This window comes from Geotrypetes seraphini, chromosome 11, assembly GCF_902459505.1.
Source record: "Geotrypetes seraphini chromosome 11, aGeoSer1.1, whole genome shotgun sequence".
NCBI lineage: Eukaryota > Metazoa > Chordata > Amphibia > Gymnophiona > Dermophiidae > Geotrypetes > Geotrypetes seraphini.
Window position 1 is genome coordinate 105,356,265 of NC_047094.1, and position 12,652 is coordinate 105,368,916.

At 44.5% G+C, this 12,652-nt stretch overlaps 1 protein-coding gene across 4 annotated transcripts in view; it reads right to left on the reverse strand.

Moving 5' to 3' along the window:
- DOK5 (docking protein 5) overlaps positions 1-9,887 on the reverse strand; it is a 188,397-nt gene extending 178,510 nt beyond the window's left edge. For all 4 annotated transcript variants that reach the window (XM_033914415.1, XM_033914414.1, XM_033914418.1 and 1 more), the window contains exon 1: positions 9,581-9,887. In XM_033914415.1, coding sequence (XP_033770306.1) covers positions 9,581-9,763 — 183 coding nt within the window. In that variant the 5' untranslated portion in view covers positions 9,764-9,887. The remainder of the gene's footprint in view (positions 1-9,580) is intronic.
- Positions 9,888-12,652: the final 2,765 nt, after the last annotated feature.

Here is a 12,652-nt window from a genome sequence, read left to right on the forward strand (position 1 = left end):
TGTTAACCAATTTCAAACATAGTTGCAGTGGTGACCGATGTAATAAAGTGCATTGATAGCTCATCTTCTAATATAATAAAACGGTAAGCCGCGCATGCGCACTTCCTAAGCGTGCGTCCGTTTTCCCTGAGCTGTAGCACACATAGGAAGTGCGCATGCGTGGCTTACGGTCTGGCCTCACAAGGCAAGACAAGTTAATGTCAGCCGCGGTGGCTGCTGGCCGCCCCAAGCTCTCTCTCTCTCTGGCGGCCCGAGGTGGATGTCGGCCGCGGCGGCTGCTGGCCGCCCGAAGCTCTCTCTCTCTCTTCCTCCCCCCCTCCCAGGCGGATGTCGGCCGCGGCGGCTGCTGTCGGCAGCTGCAGGCCGTTAACATAAGTAGGCCATGGAGTTCAGCAGGAAAGTATGGGGGGAGGAAAATACTGCACAGGGAAGTGGGGTGGGAGGGAAATGCTGCAACACACGGAAATGGAGGGGTAGAAAAGGGGTTGATGGACAGGGGAACAGGTGCTGAGGAACAGGGAGGGGGAGGCAGAAAAATGAAGACAGGGGGAACAGGAAGGAGGTGATGATGGACAGGGGGAGGTAAAACAAAGGGAGAAGGGCTTCTGCTGGATAAGGTGAGCATTGATGGGGTGATGGAGGACACAGGGGAGGTAAAAGGAAGGGAGAATGGACAGGGGGAGCAGGCAAGGGGTGGTAGTGGACAGCCAAGGGGGAAAAAAAAAAACAGATAGAAATACAGAAAGCGGCTAAGGAGAGAGAGAAAAAAATAAAGACAGACACACACACATATATTCTAGCACCCGTTAATGTAACGGGCTATAAGACTAATGCTAATAATAATCGAATAAGCTGTCTGCTACTCTAGTTGCACAGGAATTAGCACATTGGCACAGATGTTATTACAAAATCTTTCACATATAGCCAGCATCCAAGATCTAGTTTAGTGAGTCTTATATTTCCATGGCCTAATTGGTAGTGAACTGTTTTTTGCATAGTTTTGCATTTCATGACCTCATTGGCAAAGGGGGTTTTTCAGCATGAAAACACTTGAGCTAATGTGTTAAAACACTATTAATGTGCATGAATGACTATGCATGCTAACAGCACTTCCATCACGTATAACACTTCAGAAAACCTTAGCAATTCTGGCGTCAGAGTGCAATAGACACATTGACTGCCAAAAATCTATTGGAACAACTTCTACCCTAGTGCACTATGCTACGTACAGAATTGTCCCTGCATGCCACTCACCAATAAACATCTTCATAGCCTTTCTTAAGTTGCTGTTGTACTGAAATCGTTGCTCAAAGCCTGAGCTACTGTATAAGAGCTATGTTTTGGGTTGTTAGGTGCCATCGACACGTGCTCAAGTCCTAGCGACTTGATGAATTGCGGATCCAAAAAAGAAATCATTTTTTGTGCTCGTCCAGAAAGGTCCTCCAGTGTCATCCCCATGGTTGCGTTCAACGTGTCCAGCCATCTGCTTACAGGTCGCCCTCTTCGCCCGGTTCCTTCAATCTTCCCAAACATGATGTCCTTCTCCAGTGATCTTTCTCTTCTGATGGTGTGACCAAAATAAGACAGTCGTAACTTCACCATGTGGGCTTCGAGTGACATAGCTCGAAGTCCAAATAAGACTATAGCCAAGCTTTTATTTTGGACTTAGCCCACACCTTTTTTCAGTCATGAATCAAGGTGAGTTGCATTCAAGTAGATTAGATGTTTTCACAATCTAAGTTTCTCCTTGAAGCGACGGAAGATTAAGCAATTTTCCCAAGATTACGAGGAGTAGCAGCAGGCTTTGAGCCAGGCTTCCCTAGTCTCAGCCCAGGGCTCTATCCACTAAGCTACTCCTCCACCCCTCCTTAGCTTAACCTTGTCTGGTAAAGCAACAAAGAAAAGGCTCAGTGATAAATCCCTAGCTGTCACCTTTTAATATAAAATCTCATGCTATTAATTATTCAAACTACCTCTATTAATAATATATTTATTCCTGCTAGGGGCTTTACAAAATGAATGCGTACGTTTAAGGTACTCCAAAGAATTTTTAAGCAAATTAGGAGATAGAATTAGTGTGCAGATCATGTCATTTCACAATTCTATTGCAAGGATCACATGGCAGGAAAACTTTTATAGACCAAGAGGCATGGCAATTCTCTGAACACAAAAGCAATAACCTACATCTGTCTAGCTGTAATTAGAGGGTACCAAGGAGTGGACAAGTATTGTAATTCTGGGGTTGATATTCAGATGGAAGCACTCGGGGCCGGATTCTGTAACCTGCGCCTGAGTCGGTGGCCACTTTAAAAAGCGGCTGCCGATCGCATGTCAATCATTTTAGGGGGCCGGTTACAGAATCATGGCTTTGGGGAGTCCCTGCCGCTCAGCTGATGGGGTTTCGGGAAATTCCCCTGCCACAATTGGCTGAGCAGCCGTGGCAGGGAACCCCTGAACCCCCACACACACACTGTGCACAGCAGGAGTGATTCCCATTCCCTCCTACCTACACACTAACACACTCTTGCTAACATCCCTGCAGGAGGGTTGCTCAATCTCTCCCCCTAGGAGGGACTTTAGACACCTGGGCCAACTGGAGTCTTAGGCCTTCTTCCCAGTGCATTCTGGGAGTAGCCTAAGACTCCAATTAGCCAGATCCCTAAGGCCACTCCCAGTGCATCTCAGAATGCACTGTCAAGGAGGCTTAAGACTCCATGGCCTTAGGGACCTGGCCAATCAGAATCTTAGGCCACTCCCAGTGCATCCAAGGGTGCACCAAAAATAGGAAGGCCCACCATTCAGAAGAGGTGGTCCTGCTGGCCAGAGGGAGTGGGCATCCCTCCAGCCGGTCTTCACGAAAAAGGTGCAGGGTGGGTTTCGTGGGGTGGGGGTGTTCTGGGATATGCCAGCAGGAGGGATTGAGCATCCCTTCTGCTTGGTGTTTTGGGGGTGATAGCAGGATTGATTTAGCATTTCTCCAGTGATGTTACCAGGGGGTGTCATCAGGAAGGAGTGGGTGTCCCTCCCGCCATGGTAATTCCCCCCTTCCCCATCAGCTGAGTGGCAGGGGCTGCCCAAAGGGATTGACAGGCAATCCTACTTGGGCACCGGTTACAGAATCGCAGCTGTGGGAGTCCCTACCATTCAGCTGATGGAGGAGGGAGGAATTCTCCTGCTGTGATCAGCTGTTGCAGTCTGCAGCAAAGATAAGCAGCTGAAATGTAGGCCAGGGTTTTCTGGGCCTACTTTTCAGCCGCCTAAATTGGCATGATTCGCGATTGGGTAGCTGCTTTAGCCCACCTAATGCCACTTCCGGCATTGGCCACGCCTAATTTGGTGTTCTGTGGCCTAAAGCAGCTACCTAGCCGTGATTCCAGCAGCCATTTCAGTCACCTTTTATTTAGGCATCGGTATGCACTTGAACCCTGCTGTTTCTGACTGAATTTTTTTAATTACTTAGGCATCGGCAAGGTGACTACTGACAACCTAAATTTAGGTGCTGGTTATAGAATTTCTCCCTCAGAGTTTTGCTGACTGCTGCCGGCGTTAAGCTCAGAAATTTAATGTCAGATCATGTCCAGGCTTCAGCACAGAATTTCCAGTTATATGGAGCCAGCAAAAACATAGCCATTTAAGTGAGGTATTCAGCATTTAACCGGCTATAGCAAACCACATAAAGGTAGGACCGACTTTTATGCAGTCCTGTTTATGTGGTTACCTTGGCTGGTTGAGTGTCAAATATTGGGACTTAACTGGCCAAGTGCTGTCTCCATTCCCACAATGCCCTCAAAATAGCTGGTTTTAATTTAAGCACTAGCTGGACATTTTCAGTGGCATTAACTGGTTAAGTGCCACTGGAAATGACCGGTTAGCCTTAAACAGGCAATTTATTCGACCAGGAGCCTTTTCTGGCAGGTTAAATTGCTTTGAATACTGGCCCCTCTATGAGGGAGTGCTAAAAAGTTCTCAGCCCAACCAACCAACTTCCTAAATTCTGAGCATTATTTTGCCACTCTAGCTGAAAAGAGTGTTATCTTATTTCATTTAAGTGCCAATTTGCAGAAATGAAATTCTATGTTTTGACATTGTTTCAGATCATTGATTGAACCCTATCCGCGTCATTCTCTTCTTGGTTGAGCTGAGAACTCGTAGTGTGAAGACTTTCAGTGTCTGGTAACCAGAGCTGAGATTGTGATGTCAAAATGCCTCATTCCACCAATAAGAGCCAACTTCATCAGTGATGTCACAATGGCTTGATTGTCCTATACTTGGCTCACTTTTAGTACATATGGGGGCTGCTGAAAAGTTCTCAGCCCAACCACCATATATGCAAATTGACATTCCGTTTCTGAAGCCTTTGGGAACGAAGCAATGAGCTAAGGATACAGAAATTGTGTGAATGGCTGGAGTGAAAGGAAAAATGGCAGATGTTCTCAGATAAATTGCAGCTGAATCCTTGAAAACTAACCCCTTCTTATACTAAGATGTAATAACCAATTAGCGCGTGCTAATTGAATTAGCGTGCACTAAATGCTAACGCATCCATAGACTAACATGCACATGTTAGCGTTTAGCGCGTGTTAAATCATTTAGCGCGCACTAATCGGTTAGCGCACCATAGTAAAAGATGGCCTAAGCTTCTGAATATTTCATGGCAAGGGACAGAGTTGATCACTCAAGATTAAATGTGAGATCTAGGTGCTGCGTTATAGAGGTCTGCATGGGAACGGGGATTGCAGGAATCCCGCGGGTCCCGCGGGGGTCCTGTGGGAATCCCCCCCTAACTGTAGCAGAACGTGACTTGGCGGTGATTATTAGCGAAGACATGAAGACTGCCAGTCAAGTGGAGAAAGCTTCATCGAAGGCTAGACAAATCATGGGCTGTATCCGTAGAAGTTTTGTCAGCCGTAAGCCCGAGGCCATAATGCCGTTGTACAGATCCATGGTGAGACCCCATCTGGAATACTGTGTACAATTCCAGAGGCCGCATTATCAAAAAGATGTGCGGAGAGTTGAGTTGGTTCAGCGAATGGCCACCAGGATGGTCTCAGGACTCAAGGATCTCCCGTATGAGGAACGACTGGGGAAGTTGCAGCTGTACTCACTCGAGGAACGCAGAGAGAGGGGAGACATGATCGAGACGTTCAAATATGTCACGGGCCGTATCGAGGTGGAAGAGGATCTCTTTTTCCTTAAAGGACCCACGGCAACAAGAGGGCATCCGTTGAAAATCAGGGGTGGGAAATTTCATGGCGACACCAGAAAATATTACTTCACCGAAAGGGTGGTTGATCGCTGGAATAATCTTCCACAACAGGTAATTGAGGCCAGCAGCGTGCCAGATTTTAAGAAAAGATGGGATTGGCATGTGGGATCTCTTCATGGAGGTAGTTAGGGGGTGGGCCATTAGTGTGGGCAGACTAGATGGGCCGTGGCCCTTTTCTACTGTCATTTTCTATGTTTCTATGTTACTATGTAATCCACAGGACTCCCACGGGGATCCCCCTCTGGCCCACGGGACTCCCATGGGGACCCCCCTCTGGCCCACGAGACTCCCATGGTGACCCCCCTCTGGCCCATGAGACTCCCGTGGGGACCCTTCTCTAGCCAACGGGACTCCCACAGGGATGGAAGGCTTTGGAAGCAGGGTTCGTCCATATAATATAATGGACACGTCAGCCTGAGTAAAAGAGGGGGTTTATAAGTTAATTACCTGAACAGAAAACAAAAAAAGGGTTCCACCAAAGAGATTCCACAAGGAAAACAGCAGCGCAAACACAAAAGAAACTGTGGAATTGATGATCCTGTCAGAAGTAATTGCTGCTTTTTATGGGGACGGGCGGGGATGGAGGTAATTCCTTGCGGGGATGGGTGGGGACGGAGAGGATCCTGGCGGGGATGGGTGGGGACAGAGAGGATCCTGGCGGGGACAGGTGGTGATGGGTGGGATTTCAGTCACCGCGCAACTCTCTACTGCGTTAAATGGTTATCTGCCATGTCAGTTCCCAATCTCTGGGGGCAGCGAAGAGTTGTTATTATAGTTTAGTTTAGTTTGTTGATACTTTGCCATTCTTAAACAATTGCATCAAAGTGGTTTGCATAATATTTAAAAAGGAATAAAAACACCCCTTCTTGGGCTGAGGATAGCTTTTTTTTTTTTAAAAAAAAAAAAAAAGCAAGATTTGATTGATTGCTGTACTTTGCAAATAGTTCTCATATGAATTATTGTGATATTATCTATTTGAGATTTTTATAGCAGGATTTGCATTGTCCATAACTAGTTCAAAATGCAGCCAGTGAATTCTGTGGCACGTTGAAGTCCAAGAATATACTTCTCCAGTGATGGCTGATTTACAACGATCCTTAAGTATCATTGTAAATCTATTTTAAGGCATTAACACTGGCGTTGAAAGTATTGTGTGGATTGGGCCCAACATATCTTCTGGTTAAAGTAAGTTGATACTCTCTCTCTGGTGATCACTGTTCCCTCAAAGTTAAGTGAGAGTCTTCCAACTGTATTATTGCCAGTGGAAAGTGGTGCACTACTGAAAAAGTGAGAGTGAAACAGCACCCCATACTGGCAAGACTGTACGTGGAGGACTCCCCCTCAGCTTAGAGGAAACAAGATGCCTTCCTTTTCTACTGGGCTGTGTATGCTATGAAGTAGATTTCCATTGCTTGCGCACCATGATATTGACGTGTTTAGCTTTACGAAACAGTTGAAGACGCTTTCGTGTAGCGGTATTAGTGGAATATGACTTGGTGCAGTTAAAAGGGGGAGTAGAGACATTGAATTTTGGGGTGTGGCTAGGGTGTACATTAGGTTGTTATCTTGTCTATTGACTATGTTTTATTTACAAATGTTGAGTTGTAACCTACCATGGAAGAAATGGAGTACATAAATAAACAAATATGAGTGGTGTTCACCCTCACTCCAGTGATAATAAACTAAACTAAACTAAACCTTAGGTTTGTATATCGCACCATCTCCACAAGCGTAGAGCTCGGCACGGTTTACAGGATTAGGTTGAAAAGGAGCTACAATGAAGGGTTATAGGAAAGGAGCTAGGAAGATAAAGAGGGACAGGATACCAAAGAGCGGGAGGTATTAGATTTTTGAAAAGAGCCAAGTTTTCAGGTGTTTGCGGAAGGATTGGAGGGAACTTGAAACTCTGAGTGGGGATGTGAGGTTATTCCAGAGTTCTGTGGTTCTAAAGGTGAGGGATGTTCCTAGTTTTCCTACGCGGGATATACCATTTGCAGAGGGGAATGATAGTTTCAGTTTTTGGGAGGATCTAATGGAATTAGGGTTAGAGGAGTTCCAGAAGAGTGGGATAACGGGAGGGAGGATGCCATGTAGGATCTTGAAAGCTAAACAGGCACATTTAAAGAGGACTCTGGAGTGAACTGGGAGCCAGTGAAATTTGGACAGGAGTGGGGCGACGTGGTCGAACTTGCCTTTAGCGAAAATAAGCTTGGCCGCGGCGTTCTGGATTAGCTGAAGTCTATGGAGTTTTTTTTTAGTTAGGCTTAAATAGATGGAGTTGCAATAATCCAGTCTAGAGAGGATGCTGGATTGAACAAGGACGATGAAGTGAGAATGATGAAAGTACGATCTCACTTTCCTCAGCATATGAAGACTAAAGAAGCATTTTTTTACCAAGAAGTTGAAACACATTTGGGACATCTTTACTAACAGTATGCACTAATAGGCATTACCATGCACTGTCTGTTGCTGCACCCATAGGAATATAATGGGCCATGGAAGCAGATAGTATGCACTAAAAGCATTATTGCATACAAAGGGGGCAAGTCTATTTAACTGGGCATCTTTATGTAGAGAGAATGTGGGAGGAGTCTATTCTATAAAATGAAGTAAGTGCCTACTTTCCTCTATAGAATGCTGGCACAGCTGTAGATGCACTTAACATTTAGAGGCCTAAGTGGAGCAGGGACATGCCCCGGGTGCCAACATCTCTCTATCTCTTACCCCCTCCATACATCTTCTAGTTGTCACCTGCAGTAAGCAGGCTTTAGCCCCCTTCCTTTGATGTCACTTTCTGTTTGCAGGACCAGGAAGTGAAGTCAGAGGGCAGGCTCAGTGAGCCTGGGCAGCAAGCAGGAGACTCTGCTAGCTACCAGTCCCAATTAGAAGATGTAGAGGGGAAGGAATGCATGTAAGAGACACCCCACTACCACCACCAGTGGAGGGAATGCAAGGTTCCTCTGTCCTGGGCACCACCGTCCCTCACTATGTCACTGTGCATACCTTTCAGTATTCTGTAAATTGTCCCACCCATGCTCTGCACTTATATATGCCCCCATGCACGTAAGTGAATTGGTACAAAATTACTACTTATCATCCCCATCATGTTTGGTTGCCTATATGGTTGGCACGATGGAGACTTGACAACCGGCATGGCTCTGGCCACCTTGTTTGACAGGCTGGCAGGACCATGTGGGTCTTTTTTCTGCTTTCATTTATTGTGTTACTGTGAAGAATAATACTTAGGCAGCATACTAGCATATACACATGCCAGTGTACACATGTATGCACATAGGGTAGTATTTCTAAACATGTGCGAGTAATAAAGCATATACCTAGGTTGTAAACTTGCCTCTTAAGTCTTAGTAAAACAAACCCTTTGTCTCTCAAACCGAGAGCTTAATGCACATTGATGCTCTGGGCATTTAAGGTGGGGTTCCATGACTGAAAATGTTTGTATTAAAATGTCTGATTTTAATGCTACGAGTATTCAGTAGATTCATCCCTAAATGTCAATGTTATCAAGATGTCTAGCAATTCTGATTGTCCAGAAATTTAACTACTATATCAAGTATACTGAATGCAACAATAAAATACATATTACATAATATATCAATATCAGATATCTAGAGCACAGTTTCCCAAGTTATTCCTGGAGTATTCACAATGAATATGCACAAAAGAAATTTCCACACAATAGGGGCAGTGTATGCAAATCAATCTCATGCAAATTCATTGTGGATTTCCTGAATACCTGACTGGCAAAGGGGTACTCCAGGAACGATTTTCGGAAACATTAATCTAGTCAGTGTCCAATAACCAAAGCCCAACTTAGGTAGATTAATGGCAATGAGTTGATAAAACTAAATTATTTTATTTTCATTCAGCCACAATGAAAAAAAAAATAAATCAGATACACTCTAGCTAAAACACCTGTTTTAGTAAAGGAAGCCCCTCCACCTCCCCCCCATCCATGTCAGAGCTAATATTGACAGCCTAATGCATCAGCTGGAAAGTTACTGGCAACAAGTGAACTGAGCCCTTTTCATGTCAATAGACAAGATCACAGCAGAGACCTAAATTCGAGTCCTGCTTAGCATTCTGCCAAGAACAAGATTTCTTTTCAGGCACCAGTGAAGAGTTGCTCAGCTCCACTGTCAGCTGTTCTATTTATTCAAGTGGAGGTGTAATCCTATGGTTGACACAAAGAAGGGTCTGCCACACCATTAATTCAGCTGGAGACAAAGCAACAGTTTCATAAGGCAGGCGAGCAGCAAAATCACTCTGAAGAGAAAATCTAAAAGGGAGACTTACCCCCAGACGCCGGCTCCTAATCCTAACGTACCCTTGTTTCATTATGTCATTAAAATTGGAAGCCATCCTTTTGTTTCTCCCTAAGCCAAAATAAAAAAAATTGCAGGAAGTGGGGGAAGAAATATTCCCCTGAAAGTTCAGGTGTTGAATGCACAGCTGCCAGGATGATGTACCAACCGGCATCAGTTGACTTCTCCTTTGGTAGAGGTGCCGTGCATGCCTTTTATTTTAATCCAGGTGGGAGATGGTGAGAGAGAGAGAAGAAGAAGCTGGGGTGAAGGGGGAGAGGGGGAATGGAATGAAAGACAGCAAGAATTAAGCAGGCTGAAAGAGCATCAGCTGATAGATCTGTCTGACAACATAGTGGAACATACCACTCTACTGAGGGAGGGCTGAGCTGCAGCCGGTACCTCCCTCCCCAGGAAGGGCATATGGAGTCTCCCACTCACTCAGTGCCATACACAATTTGACAGGCATTGTTCAAATAAAATAAAATATCCTGGCATCTTCAAGCATTTACAGAACAAAACCAACAGGAAAATGAAAACAGCAATGTTATAAATGAGATCAGCCTGTATTCCCAAAGCAAGAAAATGTTTTATTGTCTATATAAGTCATATTTTTAAAAAATTATTATTATTATTATATCTTCTATGTAAATTAAAATCCATGAACCCTTGAGGTCAGCGTTGAATTCAATTATCACATTAGTTTATGGTCGATTAATTGCTGCACTTTGCTGTAGCTTCCTTCGGATGTGGAAAAGGAGGGGGTGGGGAGACAGAATGTCTGAATGGAAAGAAAAAAATTCCAGAGATTAGCATCAAATATAAAAAGACACACGTCTATTGGCTGTTGCTATACAAAATTTACATTTTCTTTTTCATTGTATATTTACAAGTCTATTCTCAATTTAATGGGCTGCAAGGTAGGACTGAGTTTTGCAAAGCAAACCTCTGCATTTTGCAATAAATCGGGCAACATTTACCAACCTGTCTCCTAATTTTCATTTCAAGGCACAACTTATGCCAAGTACAGTAGGATTTCCATGCAGAAGGATATGGCAATACTTGAGAGGGTCCAGAGGAGAGCGACACGAATGATTAAGGGCATGGAAAACCTTTCATACACTGAAAGATTGGAGAAGCTGGAGCTCTTCTCCCTGGAAAAGCGGAGACTCAGAGGAGACATGATAGAGACCTACAAGATCATGAAGGGCATAGAGAAAGTGGAGAGAGACAGATTCTTCAAACTTTCAAAACATAAAAGAACAAGAGGGCATTCGGAAAAATTAGAAGGGGATAGATTCAAAACAAATGCTAGGAAGTTTTTCTTTACTCAGCGGGTGGTGGACACCTGGAATGCGCTTCCAGAGGATGTAATAGGGCAGAGTACGGTACTGGGGTTTAAGAAAGGATTGGACAATTTCCTGTTGGAAAAGGGGATAGAGGGGTATAGATAGAGGATTATTACGCAGGTTCTGGACCTGTTGGGCCGACGCGTGAGCGGACTGCTGGGCACGATGGACCTCAGGTCTGACCCGGCAGAGGCATTGCTTATGTGCTTATGTGCTTATGAAAACTAGAAATGAAAAAAAAATCTGTTTTTTTCAGATTGGCTAGTTGCTGATTTGCCCAGGAGCCTACAATTTTGATCCATCTGATGTTAGGAGATTCCAAACATGCAAAGTACATTCGTTGCAAGTGAAGGAGACTTTATGGTAACTGGACCAGTTGAAATGGCAGCAACCACAGGAAAGCTGAGATTGTTTTTGGACATGGAAGAATTTAAAAGGCAGGCCGAGATCCAGGACACACGGAACACAAACTAATAGGGGCTGAGGAAAAGTTCTCAGCCCGACCAAAAAAGAGAATGACGTGGATATGGTTCAATCAACGATCTACAAGGCAAGGCAAAAAGTACCAACGGAGACTGCAGTGAAGATGCAAGGCAAAACACCAAAACAAAACTGCAGAAAAATGTACAAGGTGTAGGAATTTATTCGAGAAAAGTCATAAAAACATAGATAACATAGATAAAATAAAAGTATCTCGTGTGTACCGGATCCGACACGGCCCGTGTATCGAAAAACAGTTCTTCCTGAGGAGTCCCGGATGTTTTGGTATGTAGAGTATCAAGAAACCAAACTGGATAAAACAAACAAAATCTCAAACGGAACAGACGTAAAGTTCTCCTGTCTAAGGCGCTGCACTGAAAAACACTAAGGGCTCCTTTTACTAAGCTACTGCCAGCGGTTTTAGCGCGCACCTAGCTTGCGCTACAATGCCACGTGCGCTAGACATTGAGCTGGTGTTAGTTTTTCCATGTAGCGCAGGGGTTAGCACGCGCTAATCTGCAGCGCGCGCTAAAAACGCTACCGCAGCTTAGTAAAAGGGGCCCTCTCGAGTAACACCATATCCTTCTTAAGGTACGGTGGCCAATATTGGACGCAGTACTCCAGATGTGATAAAGACATTTAAATACCTACATGGCATAAATGCGCAGGAGGCGATTCTCTTTCATTTGAAAGGAAGCTCCAGAATGAGAGGGCATAGGACGAAGTTAAGAGGTGAAAGGCTCAGGAGTAATCTAAAGAAATAAATTTTTTTACAGAAAGGGCGGTAGATGTATGGAATAGCCTCCCGGTAGAGGTGGTGGAGACAAAGACTGTCTAAATTCAAGAAAACTTGGGGCAGGCACATGGAGGAGGAGATAGTGGATCAGTGGATGGGCAGACTGGATGGGCCACTTGGCTTTTATCTGCCATCATGTTTCTATGTTTCAATAACCATAATGTTCTAGGACCTCATAACTCAAGTGTTAAGACTCTTAGCCTATAACCATAATACTCTATGACCTCACAATCCAGGTGTAAAGAGCCGTGGAAGGGCATAATAAAAAAAGTATGTCTAAGTCTCCTTTTAGCCTAAGTCCCTAAACACTGAAATGAGGTTTTTTTTTTTAAAAAATGGCCTACCTCTACATTCAGCAGTTTAATTGCCCAGTCCACCACTACGTCTAACCTTAAAACACATTCCCAACCCAAAAAAATTGCCCAATTCCCAAATGCCC